The sequence below is a fragment of the Erpetoichthys calabaricus genome, chromosome 12, assembly GCF_900747795.2.
Source record: "Erpetoichthys calabaricus chromosome 12, fErpCal1.3, whole genome shotgun sequence".
NCBI lineage: Eukaryota > Metazoa > Chordata > Cladistia > Polypteriformes > Polypteridae > Erpetoichthys > Erpetoichthys calabaricus.
Window position 1 is genome coordinate 73,810,933 of NC_041405.2, and position 14,242 is coordinate 73,825,174.

The 14,242-nt window shown below is 37.4% G+C and overlaps 1 protein-coding gene across 2 annotated transcripts in view; it reads right to left on the minus strand.

The window, feature by feature from the left end:
- The window catches only part of aff2 (AF4/FMR2 family, member 2), a 684,414-nt gene that overhangs the window by 46,678 nt on the left and 623,494 nt on the right, over positions 1–14,242 (minus strand). For both annotated transcript variants that reach the window (XM_051935183.1, XM_028816861.2), the window contains exons 13-17: positions 12,418–12,670; positions 11,395–11,531; positions 9,647–9,710; positions 2,673–2,809; positions 1,796–1,867 (exon numbers count right to left, since the gene is read on the minus strand). In XM_051935183.1, the coding sequence (XP_051791143.1) occupies positions 1,796–1,867; positions 2,673–2,809; positions 9,647–9,710; positions 11,395–11,531; positions 12,418–12,670 (663 nt within the window). The remainder of the gene's footprint in view (positions 1–1,795; positions 1,868–2,672; positions 2,810–9,646; positions 9,711–11,394; positions 11,532–12,417; positions 12,671–14,242) is intronic.

Here is a 14,242-nt window from a genome sequence, read left to right on the forward strand (position 1 = left end):
AAGCAACATCCATAGTATTCAATGCACATATCTGGACCATTTTCCAGTCGTAAACCCCTAGGCAGAAATCATTATTATATACAAGAATTCACTTGCTTAAATATCCATGAAGTACACATAATAAAAAGCAATATACTCTGTAATAAATCAGTCCTGCAATACAGAAAGCAAATAAGTAATATCAGCTCCATTTGGCCGAGGTCACTACACAAATGATCTATACTGAAAATATCTCTAAAATAATTCTCTGCTGATCTTTGAAGGCTTTGCAAATGACTCATGAGGAATAATGCTTTCATTAAGCAGTGGTCAGCAAATGTACAAGTCAAAGTTTTGCCTTTGTATGGTTGGCCATTAAATTGTACTCACTATTTTCACATATCATAATAATGCTATGCAGTTATCTGTCCCAATTATTATATTAGAGGCCAGCCTCCACACCATGCCAGTGACTCATTCCCTGATATGTTCCTGAATCATGAAACCCAAATTTAATAATTGTAGGAAAAGTAGACAACAGCAATATATTAGTTGAAATATTGGGTGATTCAGTATTTGCTAGAGAAAAACAAACAACTTGTTTAGACATTTCTTGGCTGAAGGAAAAAGAAATCTAATAATTTAAAGAAACTCATAAAGTAATAGTCTTGCTTTAAATGATTAATACTTTTGCAAGATTATTTTCAAAATATATTGGGTTATAAGGCCAATTTGCTTTAACCATGAAAAACTCTTTCTGGATATATAATGTACTGTAAAAAATTGTCTAAATTGTGTGTCTTAAAAATGACTGGCACAATATACTATAACTGACAAGTCTGCATATTGTACAAACAGCAACAGAAGTAATAATCTGGAGGAAATTATGTAAGCAGAGTTGCAAAGTGCACTTCTAACGTTACTGGGTGAAATCATTTTTCGCTAGGGCCTGCATGAAACCGCTGATGAAAGAAAGGTGATGACACGAAAGATTAAACTGCTAATGAATAAAATAAAGGAGCATAAACGGGAATGCTCAAAGGGGACTAAGCTCTCCAGTTCTTGCTTCTGAGTTAAAGCTCAAAGAAAAACAACCCATTCTATGCATTTTAAATAGTGTGGCATAGTGGTTAAGTCTTTGGACTTTAACCCCTGAAGCTGTGGCTTCAAATCCCACTACTGACACTGTGTGACCATTAACAAGTAACTTCACCTGCTTTGCTCCACCTTGGAAAAACAAAAAAATATGTGACCAGTTGTATCTGGAATCTTGTAAGTCAACTTGAACTATTATTGAACTAATACTAAAATATCAGCCTAGTGATATTTCAGTATTAGTAAAACTGTAATGATAAAATACATCATTAATAAACAAAACACTACCTACATGATTAAAGTCTGAATTATTATAAAAATAAAAAGGTTGGCACTGTAAAAAATCCCAGGTAGTGCAAACAATCCCAATGAATTAATCAAGAATGAAGATTTTGTGACAAGTAGCTCCTGAGTAATTCCTGCTAAAATTCATGACAACAGCTGAGTCCGAAATACAATTCACTCTTTAGTATGGTTGAGATAGGCCCCTTATGCTGTACTGAGTATTTAAATGTATTTAAAGTGAGTGTCACTTTGCTTCTGATAACCAAAAAAACTGCAGGTAATGTTTACAATTTATATTTGGAGGTACTTTGTGATTTTGTTGGTACCTTTATTCCTGCTGAAGCTACCTTAAATATATAAACATACATGATTTTAATAAATAAAAAATGTATAGCATTTGTGTAAGAAATCCATTATCTTTTCCAGAATCTCTTACCATAAAGCTGCAAGTTTTCTTTCAGCCACGGTTGCGGACTGTCCTGTGAAATTCTTTAATCTTAAAGCATACCTGCAATAAAAACAAAGCTGAATTAGAGCTGATTCGTATCTACTGTAATTCATACTTGTGGTTACAGGATTTTTGCCCAGGGAAAATAAAATCAGATTAAGCTAGAGCAGCAAATGTCTTGTAATGCATGTAAGGGGTAGAAGAGCACAACAGCTAATCAGTGACAAACAGCAAGTAAGACATTGTTGCATACACAGACTAAGTGATGAAGGGGCTTGAGTTCACATGAGAAGGCTCGTGCCATGACAGATGCAGGGTTACGCTTCAGCTCCCTGCAAATTGAAAATGAATTAAGCAAATGCTATAAATATATAAACTGTATACTGGATTGATGGCCATTAAATTTCAAACCTCACATTATTTCAGTATATGTCTGCAATAAATGATTGTATTAAAGTATTATTTTTATAGCAGCTGACACAATCACTGATGATAAAAATGATTCAAAGAATTTCAAGCTAATCATTTTATATTTGTTAAATTATATTTTTATAACCACATGGTTACAATCTCCTTATCAGATCCATGGCATTTATCAGATTTACTGTAGGTTCAGCATTCTAAAAGAAATAAATCGAATGCACCAAGAAGAGAATTCAGTAATGTGTGTATAGCATTCATAGAAATATTTGGAATATCAGTTTCACGTCCAGGCTGGATGGATATTTTTATACTAAACTGCAGGAGGGTTTCCTCCACACTCAAGAACTGTCATATCATATTAACTGAATAAAAGTAAATGGCTGAGGGCACTCACTTATATCTTACAGTCATATTAACAGAGAATTTGCAAAAACAAGCCTACCTGATGAGTTCCACAGTTTCCGAATACATTGTGAAAGGAGACTTGGCCTCCAGTGGATCTCTTTCCATTGCATTCCCACATTCGATGAATGAGAGTGCACCATCTGTATAATTAACAGCTTTGCCAAATTTCTCAAGCTGGAAAACAAAAGAAACACTCACACAATGACAAAAGCCTTTTGTTAAACAATTTCATATAATATTACACCTCTCTTTTACACAGCATACAGATCTCTGGAGATTAAATTAGTGTGCTCCATTAATTTGAACAAAGCAAACCAATTCAAAATTTAGCGGAAAACTAATATCGATTCTCCAACTGTCCACCAAAGTCATAAAATGTCAATCATCTTTTCTTAACATCAATATACAAGAAAAAAAGCAAGGAAGTCAATTTAATCAATACATTCCTAATTATATTCTGCTTTACAATCAACTACATAGTTAGAGAAAGATTCCATTGCAAAGATCTTAAGGTAAGTATTTGCTGCGGGTGTGAAGCTTTCCAAATATATGCAAAGCCATATCATGGTGCATAACAGATAATACAAATTGACAGACCAGATGAATGAAGTTAATAACAATCACATCATATATATTGGGAAAGAGAGAAAAGCAGCAGGCAAGACTAGAAGAAGTTGTTTTGTGTACTTTAAGACTGAGAAGAGCCACAAGGCTAGCAACAACAAGAGACTGTGGCTATACACCAGGCTCTTCTCCAGGTGCCTTCCCTTTAATAATAAGAAGCCCACACAGGAGACATAGCCATCTAGGGATCCCAGGAGAATTTCCTGGTGTACATCTGCACCACATGAATGGGGCTTGAACTAACACAGAATTCCTTCTTGGCAGGGTAGGCATGATGGCAGAAATGCATAAAGTCTTCAAACCCCTTTCTGTCACATGAGCTTGGAGTCAGGAGGAGAGTTGAGGAAACATTCCTTGTCCTTCTTGTTTGCCAGGCAGGCTAAGAGAAGGGCAAAGTACAAAGGTAAGCTATTCTTATTCTTGCACTGTGGATCTTCTTTTATCCCTTGACAGACAAGCTCTTGCCTTTACTGCTGCTCTGAATCCAAGCTTGTCTGAAAGAAGAAAGGAAAGAGTGGAGTGATTGTTTATAGTTAGACCCATAATGGGCAAAGTTCTTATTCTCATGTTGCTTATCCTTCTCTCACTTCTGTTATTACTTTAATTCAGAATTTGGTTCCTACCTTTGTAAATAATTTTAAGTGTGGAATTGACTTTTTAGCGTATTTTCATTAACAGCTCTTAGCACCAAATGTGACAAATGACACTGCTCTAAAATGTGACAAGAATTTTATATGGGTACTTTTTATGTTGACTTGCATTCAAACTCTACTATGGTGCTTGGAGCCAAGTTGCTACCACTGGGCTTGTGAATGAGATGCCATAGTGTTGGGAAGATAATTGATTCATGTGACAAATGCAGGATGAGTCTGTCATGTCATTTAACCTTAATTCTGTAGACTCACTTCTACAATAATATATTATACTAGCCAACCCGCGGCGTAGCATACGCCGCATAATTATGTATTGATGGGTGACCACTTCCTGAACGACACAGTTGTCAGTACTTGTAGTCACAGTTGAGAAACACTTTTTTAATGTCTTTTAAGCACAGGGGAAACAATGAGCATGTGAAACATCCGTAATGTAATAAGCCACCAAGAAAAGTAAAATTGCAACAATGCTATCTACAAAAGTGAAAACAAATTCGAGCCCTGTGTATTTTTTAACTGCCTTGTGGGGCTGTAGTAGTGTTGCTGCTTTGCGGTAAGGAGACTCTGGAAGATTGTGTGTTCGCTTCCCGGTTCCTTCCTGTGTGGATAGTGCTTTGAATACTAAGAACACCGCTATATCAATGTAACGAAGTATTATTATTCCTACGTGTCCAGCGCGCTCTCTCTCTCTCGTGTGTGTGTGTGTGTGTGTGTGTGTGTGTGTGTGTCACACGCTCTCGCTCTCTCGCTGCACGCGGTCCTGTAGGCAAACGCCGCAAAAATAATATTTTGATAGCTGAACACTTCCGGAAAGAGACAGTTGTCTAAAAGGAGAGAAAAAAATGAATATTTGCAAAATCCGTAACGGTGCTTTCAGTAAGTACAATGCACACGCGTTTAATTTCATTCAGCGATTCAGTTCCGAGACAAACATGCCTCTTCTTACCTGGTCCTCCCCCGTCCACCATCGTTCTCTAAGCTTACACACCCCCTGGTCATGTGTCCGCTTGCAAGAGCAAGTCACGGAGACCCGCCCACCAACATTAAGACCACAGTGTAGTTGAGAAACACTTTTTAAATGTCTTTTAAGCACAGGGGAAACAATGTACATGTGAAACATCCGTAATGTAATAAGCCACCAAGAAAAGTAACATTGTATGCTATGCTATGCACAGAAGTGAAAACAAATTCAAGCCGGGTGTATTTTTTAACTGCCTTGTGGGGCTGTAGTAGTGTTGTTGGTTTGCAGTAAGGAGACTCTGGAAGATTGTGTGTTCGCTTCCCGGTTCCTTCCTGTGTGGATAGTGCTTTGAATTCTGAGAATCAGTATCGGTATATCAATGTAACTAAGTATTATTATTTCTATGTGTCCAGAGCTCTCTCTCTCCCGCGTGCGTGCGTGCGTGCGTGCCTGTATGTGTGTGTGTGTCACACGCTCTCGCTCTCTCTCACTGCAAGTGGTCCTGCAGGCAAACGCCGCAAAAATAATATATTGATTGCTGAACACTTCCGGAAAGACACAGTTGTCTAAAAGGAGGGAAAAAAATGAACATTTGCAAAATCCGTAACGCTCCTTTCAGTAAGTATAATGCACATGCTTTTGTCGACCAGTTTTTGCCAGCCGACCATCGTCGCACGGTCATTCAGTGATTCGGTTCCGCGACAAACATGCCTCTTCTTACCTGGTCCTCCCCCCTCCACCCTCGTTCTCTAAGCTTACACACCCCCTGGTCATGTGCCCGCTCGCAAGAGAAATTCACGGAGCCCCGGCCACCAACTTTAAGACCATTGGATGAAGCAGGTGAGACGCTAATGAAACAGAGGCACAGGGCTTATTGATTTTTAAAGACTGCTTCCTTCATTGTGTTTTGAGAGGGAAACATACAATTGTCCATAACTTACAATTGGAGGACACCCGACGCTAATGAAACAGAGGCACAGGGCGTATTGGTTTTTAAAGACTGCTTACTTCATTGTGTTTTAACCTCAGTTGTAAAGGATTGTTTTAAGGATACCCCTCGCAAACTGTTTTACACGCTGCATATGGCGACTCACCTCCGCGAGAAACATGCCTCTATGAACAGTCAACGTGGCTCAGAGCTGCATGTGGCCTCTACGACAGACGATTATAAATAACGCCGTTTTTTCTGTGTCGTCGCGTCCGAGTTGGTGGGCGTGGCTCTGCGAGTTGTCGTCACATCCAATGGTCTTAGAGTTGGTGGGCGTGGCTCCTTCCTGCGTGCGCCATGGGTGTCTTACTTGTCGGCGGCTTAGTGAATCCACGCCCCTTCCGGCGTGCTTTCCATGGTTGGCTACTTGTCTTCTGGCTTAGTGAATTATATATATAGATGATGATCTTGGAGAGGCTAGATACCTGGCCAGCCTGGGTCTAATGAAATTTGATGTCATTTATTTCAAAGGAAATTGGGTCAACCAAGGTATACTTTTATCTGGAATTCTGTCACCTGAAGTTTTTGTTTTGTTTTCCTCTCTTCTAGATAATGTCTAGATATCTGAGCATATATGTTTATACTGTATATTCCATTATATTTTTCTTTCAGCAAAGAATGGGTATATGATGCTACAATGGATACCAAAACTGGATGATTGAATATTGGATTGCTTGCTTGGTCTGAAGAATATTAAAGTCTACTGTGATATGCAAACAGCTGAATGAGATTTTGATGTAAACAGCATGAATCCTTCACCTTGCCATTTTGTTAATTCTAACAGCTGATGGAGGTATTAGAATGGTGTCAGGGATATTTACTTTGCACACATTAAGCTTGTTAATTCTAACTGAGCATCCCTTGAAAGCCAAAGTATACCTTAGCTTTTTTATTGACCATGTGTATCCCTTTCTAGGCACAGTCTACTCTTTTTCACCTGATCTGAAATTGGTTCCAGGCATATGAAGGTGACAGCAACTACAGTTTACTCCAATGGCCTGCACAGTCCCCAGACAGCCTTACACCTGAGGTGAAATCCCAAATTCCCATTATGAATGTTTGGGTGAAAAGTTAGGAGGAACTTCATGATGCTTTTGAATCAGCATGGACTAAAGTCTGTAAAAAATGTTTTCAGTGCATCATAGAATCTAAGCATCAGACAATTTACAATGGAGGCTGTGGGTGGGGGTCTTGGGGGTGGTTATCTAGTCCCAGTGCTAATGAAAGGCTTATGATTTTATATAGTTTTCAAACCTGGGAAAATGTAAGAAAACAAGCAAAGTTTAATTTCTATATTTTCACTTGAACAGTATATGGCCTTTGGGAATTTTTTATAGATTTGTTCAGGACAAATACAGGAAGTAAGTGTGACACCGTCACTAACATTTATTCTGTTTCCTTTGAATGGAGGAAGAGAAAATCCCTGGGGATTACAGAGGTCACGTCCAGTATGTCCAAAGCCCCATCCCTTCTGGTGCTCGAAAGTCATCATTCACTAAGGGACTATATTCAGAGGAGTTTGGAGCTCTGCACCCCTGAGGATTACCTTTATTTAAGATGTCAGCTGCTGATTGTGTTGGTTTTGGTGTGACTGCGCCTCAACTTCTTCGTTTGGACATTATCATCAAATGGGGCATTCTCCAGGACCCCAACCCTCATTTCTTTACTCTTTATTTACAATGGCCATTTTGTCTTGGAGACCACAAGCTGGTCCTAACAGCAAAGTTCCTGAAGCAAGTGCTTCTATAATTAATGTTTTTCCAAAAGAGAGAAAAAAGGAAAAGGAAACTAAAAAGGAATATCAGTAACTTCGCTGCTGCCCATAAAAATGTTGCATATAAATTAAAGCAATGGTATAGAGATGCACTTCTGAACATGGAATTGTGTTTGTCTTATTATTCTTTCTATTAATTATTTATTCAGCTCAGAGAAAGTAGCAAATAAATTTTTAAACACTTTTTATGGTCTGAATGTGCAAGCTTTTTTGAAATGGTGAAACAAACTGTCAGAGCATGAGCAGCCTTCGCTACAAAGATGACAGGCTTGATTGCAGGCACCAGATTTAGCACTAGGATAAGAAAAGAAAATGTGTTTTCAAATGAAAGTACTTTCAAAAGTTTAAGAAAGAAAGTAGTCGGAGTAATGCAAGCTTTTGTTTTATTGCTAATGCTTCTGTTTGGAGGGTCAAGGTTGCCTCACACCTCCAGAGCCAGTTTGGCCCTTCGCCTACTCACTTTCTAGGTGAAGTCTGCAAATTCACTTTATGTATGTGTGGATTTTTATTTGGGTAGAATTTTCCAATGACTTACTAAAGTTGTGCAGGTTGGTTTAAGTGGCAGTTATGAAGTAGCCCCTTATAAGTGAGTGTGGTTGTTAGTGTAAGCGCACCTTCCAGTAGACCTGAATTCCATCCTGGACTGGTTCCTGCACTGAGCCTGTCTTTGACAAGGTAGACTCCACCTGTGAATTAGATTAAGAAGTTTCGAGAATGGATGGATTGATTCTATGTTTTGGAAATTATACGAAACAGTTGTGAGATTCTGATTATGTTATTTTTAATGATTTACAATTCTACTGACAAAGATGTGAAATGTTTCCCCTTCGGTAAACTAATAAAGGCAGATTATACCTACAGCACTTTAAATCTGGTTCTCAAAAATTGAGTTTTTTAATGTGAATGTGGGCCTTCTGGTCAGCTAGCAGAAACCATCATCATCACTGGTTTAACAGCCAAAGTACACATTTCTAAGATTTTAAATTCAGAAACTATTGACTTTGTAGCACTATCTTGAGTTATGACTTCATGTGCTATGAATACTAAGTGTACTCGACACTATTATATCTGTATTTTATTGATTGAATTTTCTTATTAGTAAGACTTGTAAAACTATGTTTTGATATACTGTGGCTCAATAAATACTAAATAACAATTACCAGTTTAAGTCTCCTTGCAAAAAAAGAATTTATGATATATCTTGAAGATTTAAATAGGATGCTTTTGTGCCTGAAAAAGCAATAATGACAAGCTGCCAAATCAAAGCAGCCATGAATGTTAGCCTCAGCAACTTATAACCTCTGATTTCAGCATGACTTGAAATAATGATGCAATCATAAGACCAAAAACAGATTTCCTAATTAGTCAGACATTGAATGATGGTTGAAAACAAGTCACTGTGTCAGTCATGTAATTATCTGAATCATACGCGTGTAGCAGAAAAAAGGAAACAAGGGACAAAGGTGTTCTTTCAAAATAGTGTAAGAATTATTTTTCACTTCAGTTCTTTGAAAAAGGCATACAGTATTTTCATTTTTTCATGACTTCTTTCTTGGGTCATATGCACTGCTTACAGGTGTTATTTTTGTTCCGTCTTTCGTGTCACACTGTATATTCTGCAATTTGCCCAGCATTCTGTCACAATATCAATTTCTGTCTTATACACAGTGGGACAGGCATAGGATCCTCCTGACAGCAACCCATAAGATGGATTAAGCTTTTTCATGAAATGAATGGACAAACATCACATAAAGATAATCTTGAATCTTTATAGGGTCTTGATTAATGGTGTTCTGATGGTAAGAATGAGAAAAGGTACTAAAAAGTAAGACTTAACAGAGATCTTGTTAAATTAGTAGATTAAAAACCTCTATACACTGAAAAAGTCACATTGGAGAGATGATACCAGAGACTGCCATTTTTACACTTAGTATAACAATATTGACACAGTACAGCTTGCCATCAGGTGCATGTTAATATAATCCAAAACAAAAAACAGAATATAGCTTACCAGTGCATCAGCCTTGTGCTTTAATGCCTTGGCTTCTTGCATATAGTAGTCCGCACTGTGAAGTCTAGGGAAGAGTTGGATGAGAAAGATAAAGAAGTAAAGAATGTAACATAATTAAAATAATCATACCACTAATACTGATACATTTCTTTGAATGGAGTAAGATTTGTCATATATAAAATGCAGTAGTGGTGTCTGAATATTGGATACTGTTCACCTCCTCAGACCTCAGATATTTAACAATCGAAAGCAGAGGCGAGGGACCACACTGGCAAGAACACCTTTATATACCATTGTGGGAAGGCTGTGGCCACTTTTCAAGAATTGCATACCAAAGAAAACAGCAAGAAGGGCAGTCAAAGTATGGAAGAAACATGGAATGTTCACCCCAGGTGGCCAGAGAGTGGTTATCTAAAGGAGATGTCAGGTGTGCTTCTTCTCTACTCAGTGTCAGAGGCCATGGAGAAGAGGCAAAAGGCTACAATTCTAGGGTGAGAAGGGGAAGCACTGTGTCCTTAAGTGGGGATGCTGACACCAAATGGAACATTGGATATGTCAAAGAAGACATGCAGTGGGTCAAAAGTATTCAATTCACTTCTCAGAGGAACCACACATGTCTTGACAAAATAAAATGGGAATAGGCACCTGAAATGTTTTCTTAAAGATTTGATCTTTTAAGTGCTACCCTCGGCTAATAGCTGGCCACTATAGAGAGCTCCAGTCTTTTATAAGTATAGATGAAGAAGGGCTCTGTCTTACCTAGAATTTGATTCTGGGGTTTGGCCTAACATTACCATAGAATGGGGTTTAAGCCATCTCAAACCATGGACAAATTTGAAACTGATGCCAGTAGGATCATTTAAAGGTGAAGGCTCACATGTGAAAAAAACAGATATTAGAGAGAAAGAAAAAAAGAGAAGGAAGGTGAAAGAGGGAGTGATTGGTGGTACTTTGATAGTAGGCAAAACCACTGAGGTTTAAGCCTGTTTAACTAGCTAACAAGGTTTGAGTTATTCATCTTTCCTTTGATGCACCCATTTCATCTTTGTGTTACTCTCTGTTGTGTGGTTTAGATCTAAGAAACACCAATTTTGTGTTTGTAGCTTCCTTGGTATTATTCTGGATGAGGAGAGATGTGAAAGGGCACACTCTCAGGTTATGCACAAAACAAACTTTTTGTGTACCTTATCTTTGCCATCTTGAATCTTGCTGCTTTTTATTAGGTGGAATGGAACCCAGACTGGTGGCTCTTATGAGTGTAATATCAACAAGAAGGCTGTTTATGAATAGGCACACAATTTTAGTATAAATTAGGAAGAGTTTAAAATTACAGTATTCGGTACAAAGTGATTTTTGATAATTTGTGTTATGCTTGTAACCTTGAATTAAATTATGGCTTGTGGATAAGAGCCACAATTAACTGTTATAATACACAATTTTATGCTGGCCAAGTATACGACTCATCCAGCTGTACTTGCTAAATGGGTGCATTTGAGAGGTCATAACATAGAAACGCAAAGTCCAACGGTAAAAAAAGAGTTAGTGTTCTTGTTTTAACCCCACTCTGTAATTATTGTCTGAGATTGCCAAAACCTTCATTTGCTTCAATGACACTTTTCAAAAACATAACCTTTGAACTCAAAGGAGATCTAAGGTGTTTTAGACATTGCTTACTGACTGACATAACTTAATACAAACAGAGCAATCATACAATTCTTCTTAAAATATTGAATTTATGGGAAACTTACGTTTCATCAAATGTCATCTTTGGCCTCCGCGGTGCAGAGAGGTCAACTGATGCTGATGAAAGGGTTGGCCAAACATCAGAGTCAGATGGGTTGTTGCCATGCATGCTGCTTGAAGACTGGCAAAGAGATTCTTCTTCCTATTGAAAAAAAACATGGGAATCAAAAATAATTTGCCTCTCCTTTCAGAAGTCATGCAACCATTTTGCTTCCTTATGGCATATTTTCTTTTGACATTCCTAAGGGTTAGTAAAAACCTGCTACTTGAACATTTTTATTCATATTTCAATCCATCAATCAACTACATTTAAAATGCAAAATCACCAAGCAGTATGGTCCCAAAACACTGTACAAATTCGAATACATGAAACATGCTATAAAATAAGCAAATAAAACAGAAATTTAAATAAAACAACATCAATGTTAAGGGAATAATAACTAATAAAATTGGAATAAAATAACATTAAAACATTTAAAGTTAAAGTATGCTAACAAAGGAATAATATAATAAGGAGCATTTCAAGGATGATAGACCTGACTGAAATCTAATGCACATTGTAATGAAGGGAGTAAAGGTAGGTTTTAAGTCTTGATTTAAAACTCTCAATTGAGTGTGCTTCTCTTATACATAATGGCAGGCCATTCCAAAGATAGGCAAATGCTCTTTGACCAACTGATTTTTTCTTAACTGAATGAATGACCAAAAGACCAGCATTAAGAGAGGGAAGAGGACGTCCCAGAGTGCATGGTGTAATTGGCTCAGCCAAGTAAGGAGGTGCATATCTGGTTGGTGAACTGTATATTGTAAATACGGAATCTGAGTTCTTGTGCTTTTGTCATACAGCAGGCAGGCTTGAAGAAGTAAGAGAAACAGTGTCAAAGACCCCAAACAGGAGACTAATTTTAAAGTAAAATGCACTGTTATGATTTTTCCTTATTATAAAAAGCTCACTTTGAAGCACAACTGAAAAGAGAAGAATCCTCCTATGTTCTTGTAAAATAAAGACATTCCCATGTAATACTCACACTGCCCAGCTTTGCATGTGTCACAGACTTGCTGTCACCCTTGCGGTGCTTGTGCAAAGAAGACGACGCTGATGAAGGGATTGTGTTGGAGAAGGTGCTGTTTGTCTGCTGATTGCAGCTAGAAGCATTCGCTTCCTGGGTAAATGAATTGCTCTCGCTATCCCTCCTTCGATGAATGGGTTCATCTGCCAGTGGTGACAGCGGAGGTGGAAGTAACTTCTCCTCCCTCTTTCTTGGCTGCTTCTTCTGTGAGCTGAAACAAATATGAAAACTGATTATAACACTTCTATCCTGAATGTACTTTATGAAGACAGGGTGTGAACTGAAAGAACATGTATGAAGCCTTAAAACCTCTGTCATTAACAGTTCTTCACACATGCCTGTTCTGTTCAAATACTACTGCTCTGAAACAATACCGTATATAATACCTACTTGTCTTCCAGTTCTGTCTCTACGTGGCAGTCACACACCACCATGTTTACTTCAACTAGTCACTATCTACCATAATTATATCAAACTGGTGCACTGGATCATCACAAAAAATAATAACAGAAACATCCAACTGATTGAAATAAATCTTGCCATGAGCCCTCAAGGAACTGGTTTCTAAAAAGCGCATTCCACCAATCATGCAATATGGTGAAATGGTATAACATTGAGGACAGCAGTTCTTCATACTGTAAATTATAAATCAGCAATACCAATTGATATACAAAGTATATCAAAGTATAATAGTGTAATAAATAAAATGAATTATTGTACTAGTTAACAGAAAATTGTTTTAATAACAGCAAAATTACTAGTACTTGAATATATTTTAGCACTAAAATAAAAAATTAAAGGTGTAAAAAACAAAATAAAAAAAAACACAAGTGTGTACTGAACACAAAGATCATAATATTTTAAATGCATTAACACACAGATTATAATATCTTTAAATGTATTATTGTTCCAGTAAATGAACTGGCTACTACAGCACCCATTATCTTTATGCCACTATCGGATGAAGCTGCCAGATGTCCCTTTTCCAGTTTTTTTCTTATTCTTTCTGCTTATTAGCCAGCTACTTAATTCAGCTCCGTGCTCTACTCAAGATGCAAATGGAATTATGAATATTTTATTTCTTTCTCATTATTCAGTAAAATTAATTTTGCAAACCTGTTTATAACATATCATTATTGTCAGTTTTTTGGCTAAAGGCATGTTCAATGAATCCATTTTCTCCATTTGTCTCAATTCATGGCTCTTCACTTGGCTCTTGTTTTTTGAATGAATTTCAGTCATTTCTTCCTTTAATCTTTAGTGGAATTCTAACCTTCCATTCTCTTCTTTTTTCAATACAGAGCCACTGAGGTCTCTCTTGGTTGCATCTGCTATAATTCAGGCAGTAAGCATGATGGGTGTAGTCCATCACACAGCACATACTTACTAAAAGACAATTTAAAGTTACCAGCTTATGCTCACAGAGACATGATGAAAATGTGTAAACTTCACCGAAGCAGTGCTTATACTAGGATTTAAACTCAGAACTCAGGATCTGTTATACAACAAAGCTAAACACTACATCACAACACCAAGAAGACTTCAAAACCTTTTGCTTTCTCCTTTTATTAGCTCAAAGTCTGTTCTCACTTTATCCTTTCTTCCTACTGCCATAATAATTTTTTAATGCAATATATCAATATAGGAAAGGAGAAGCAAGCATGCTCATCTCAAACTAAAATATTTTCAACAGCTTCCTGTCCTGTCCTTGATCTCTGCTGTCTGTTCTTCATGTCAAGCACCAGTAAGCCTTCAGCCTCTCTAATGCAACCATATGAACAGT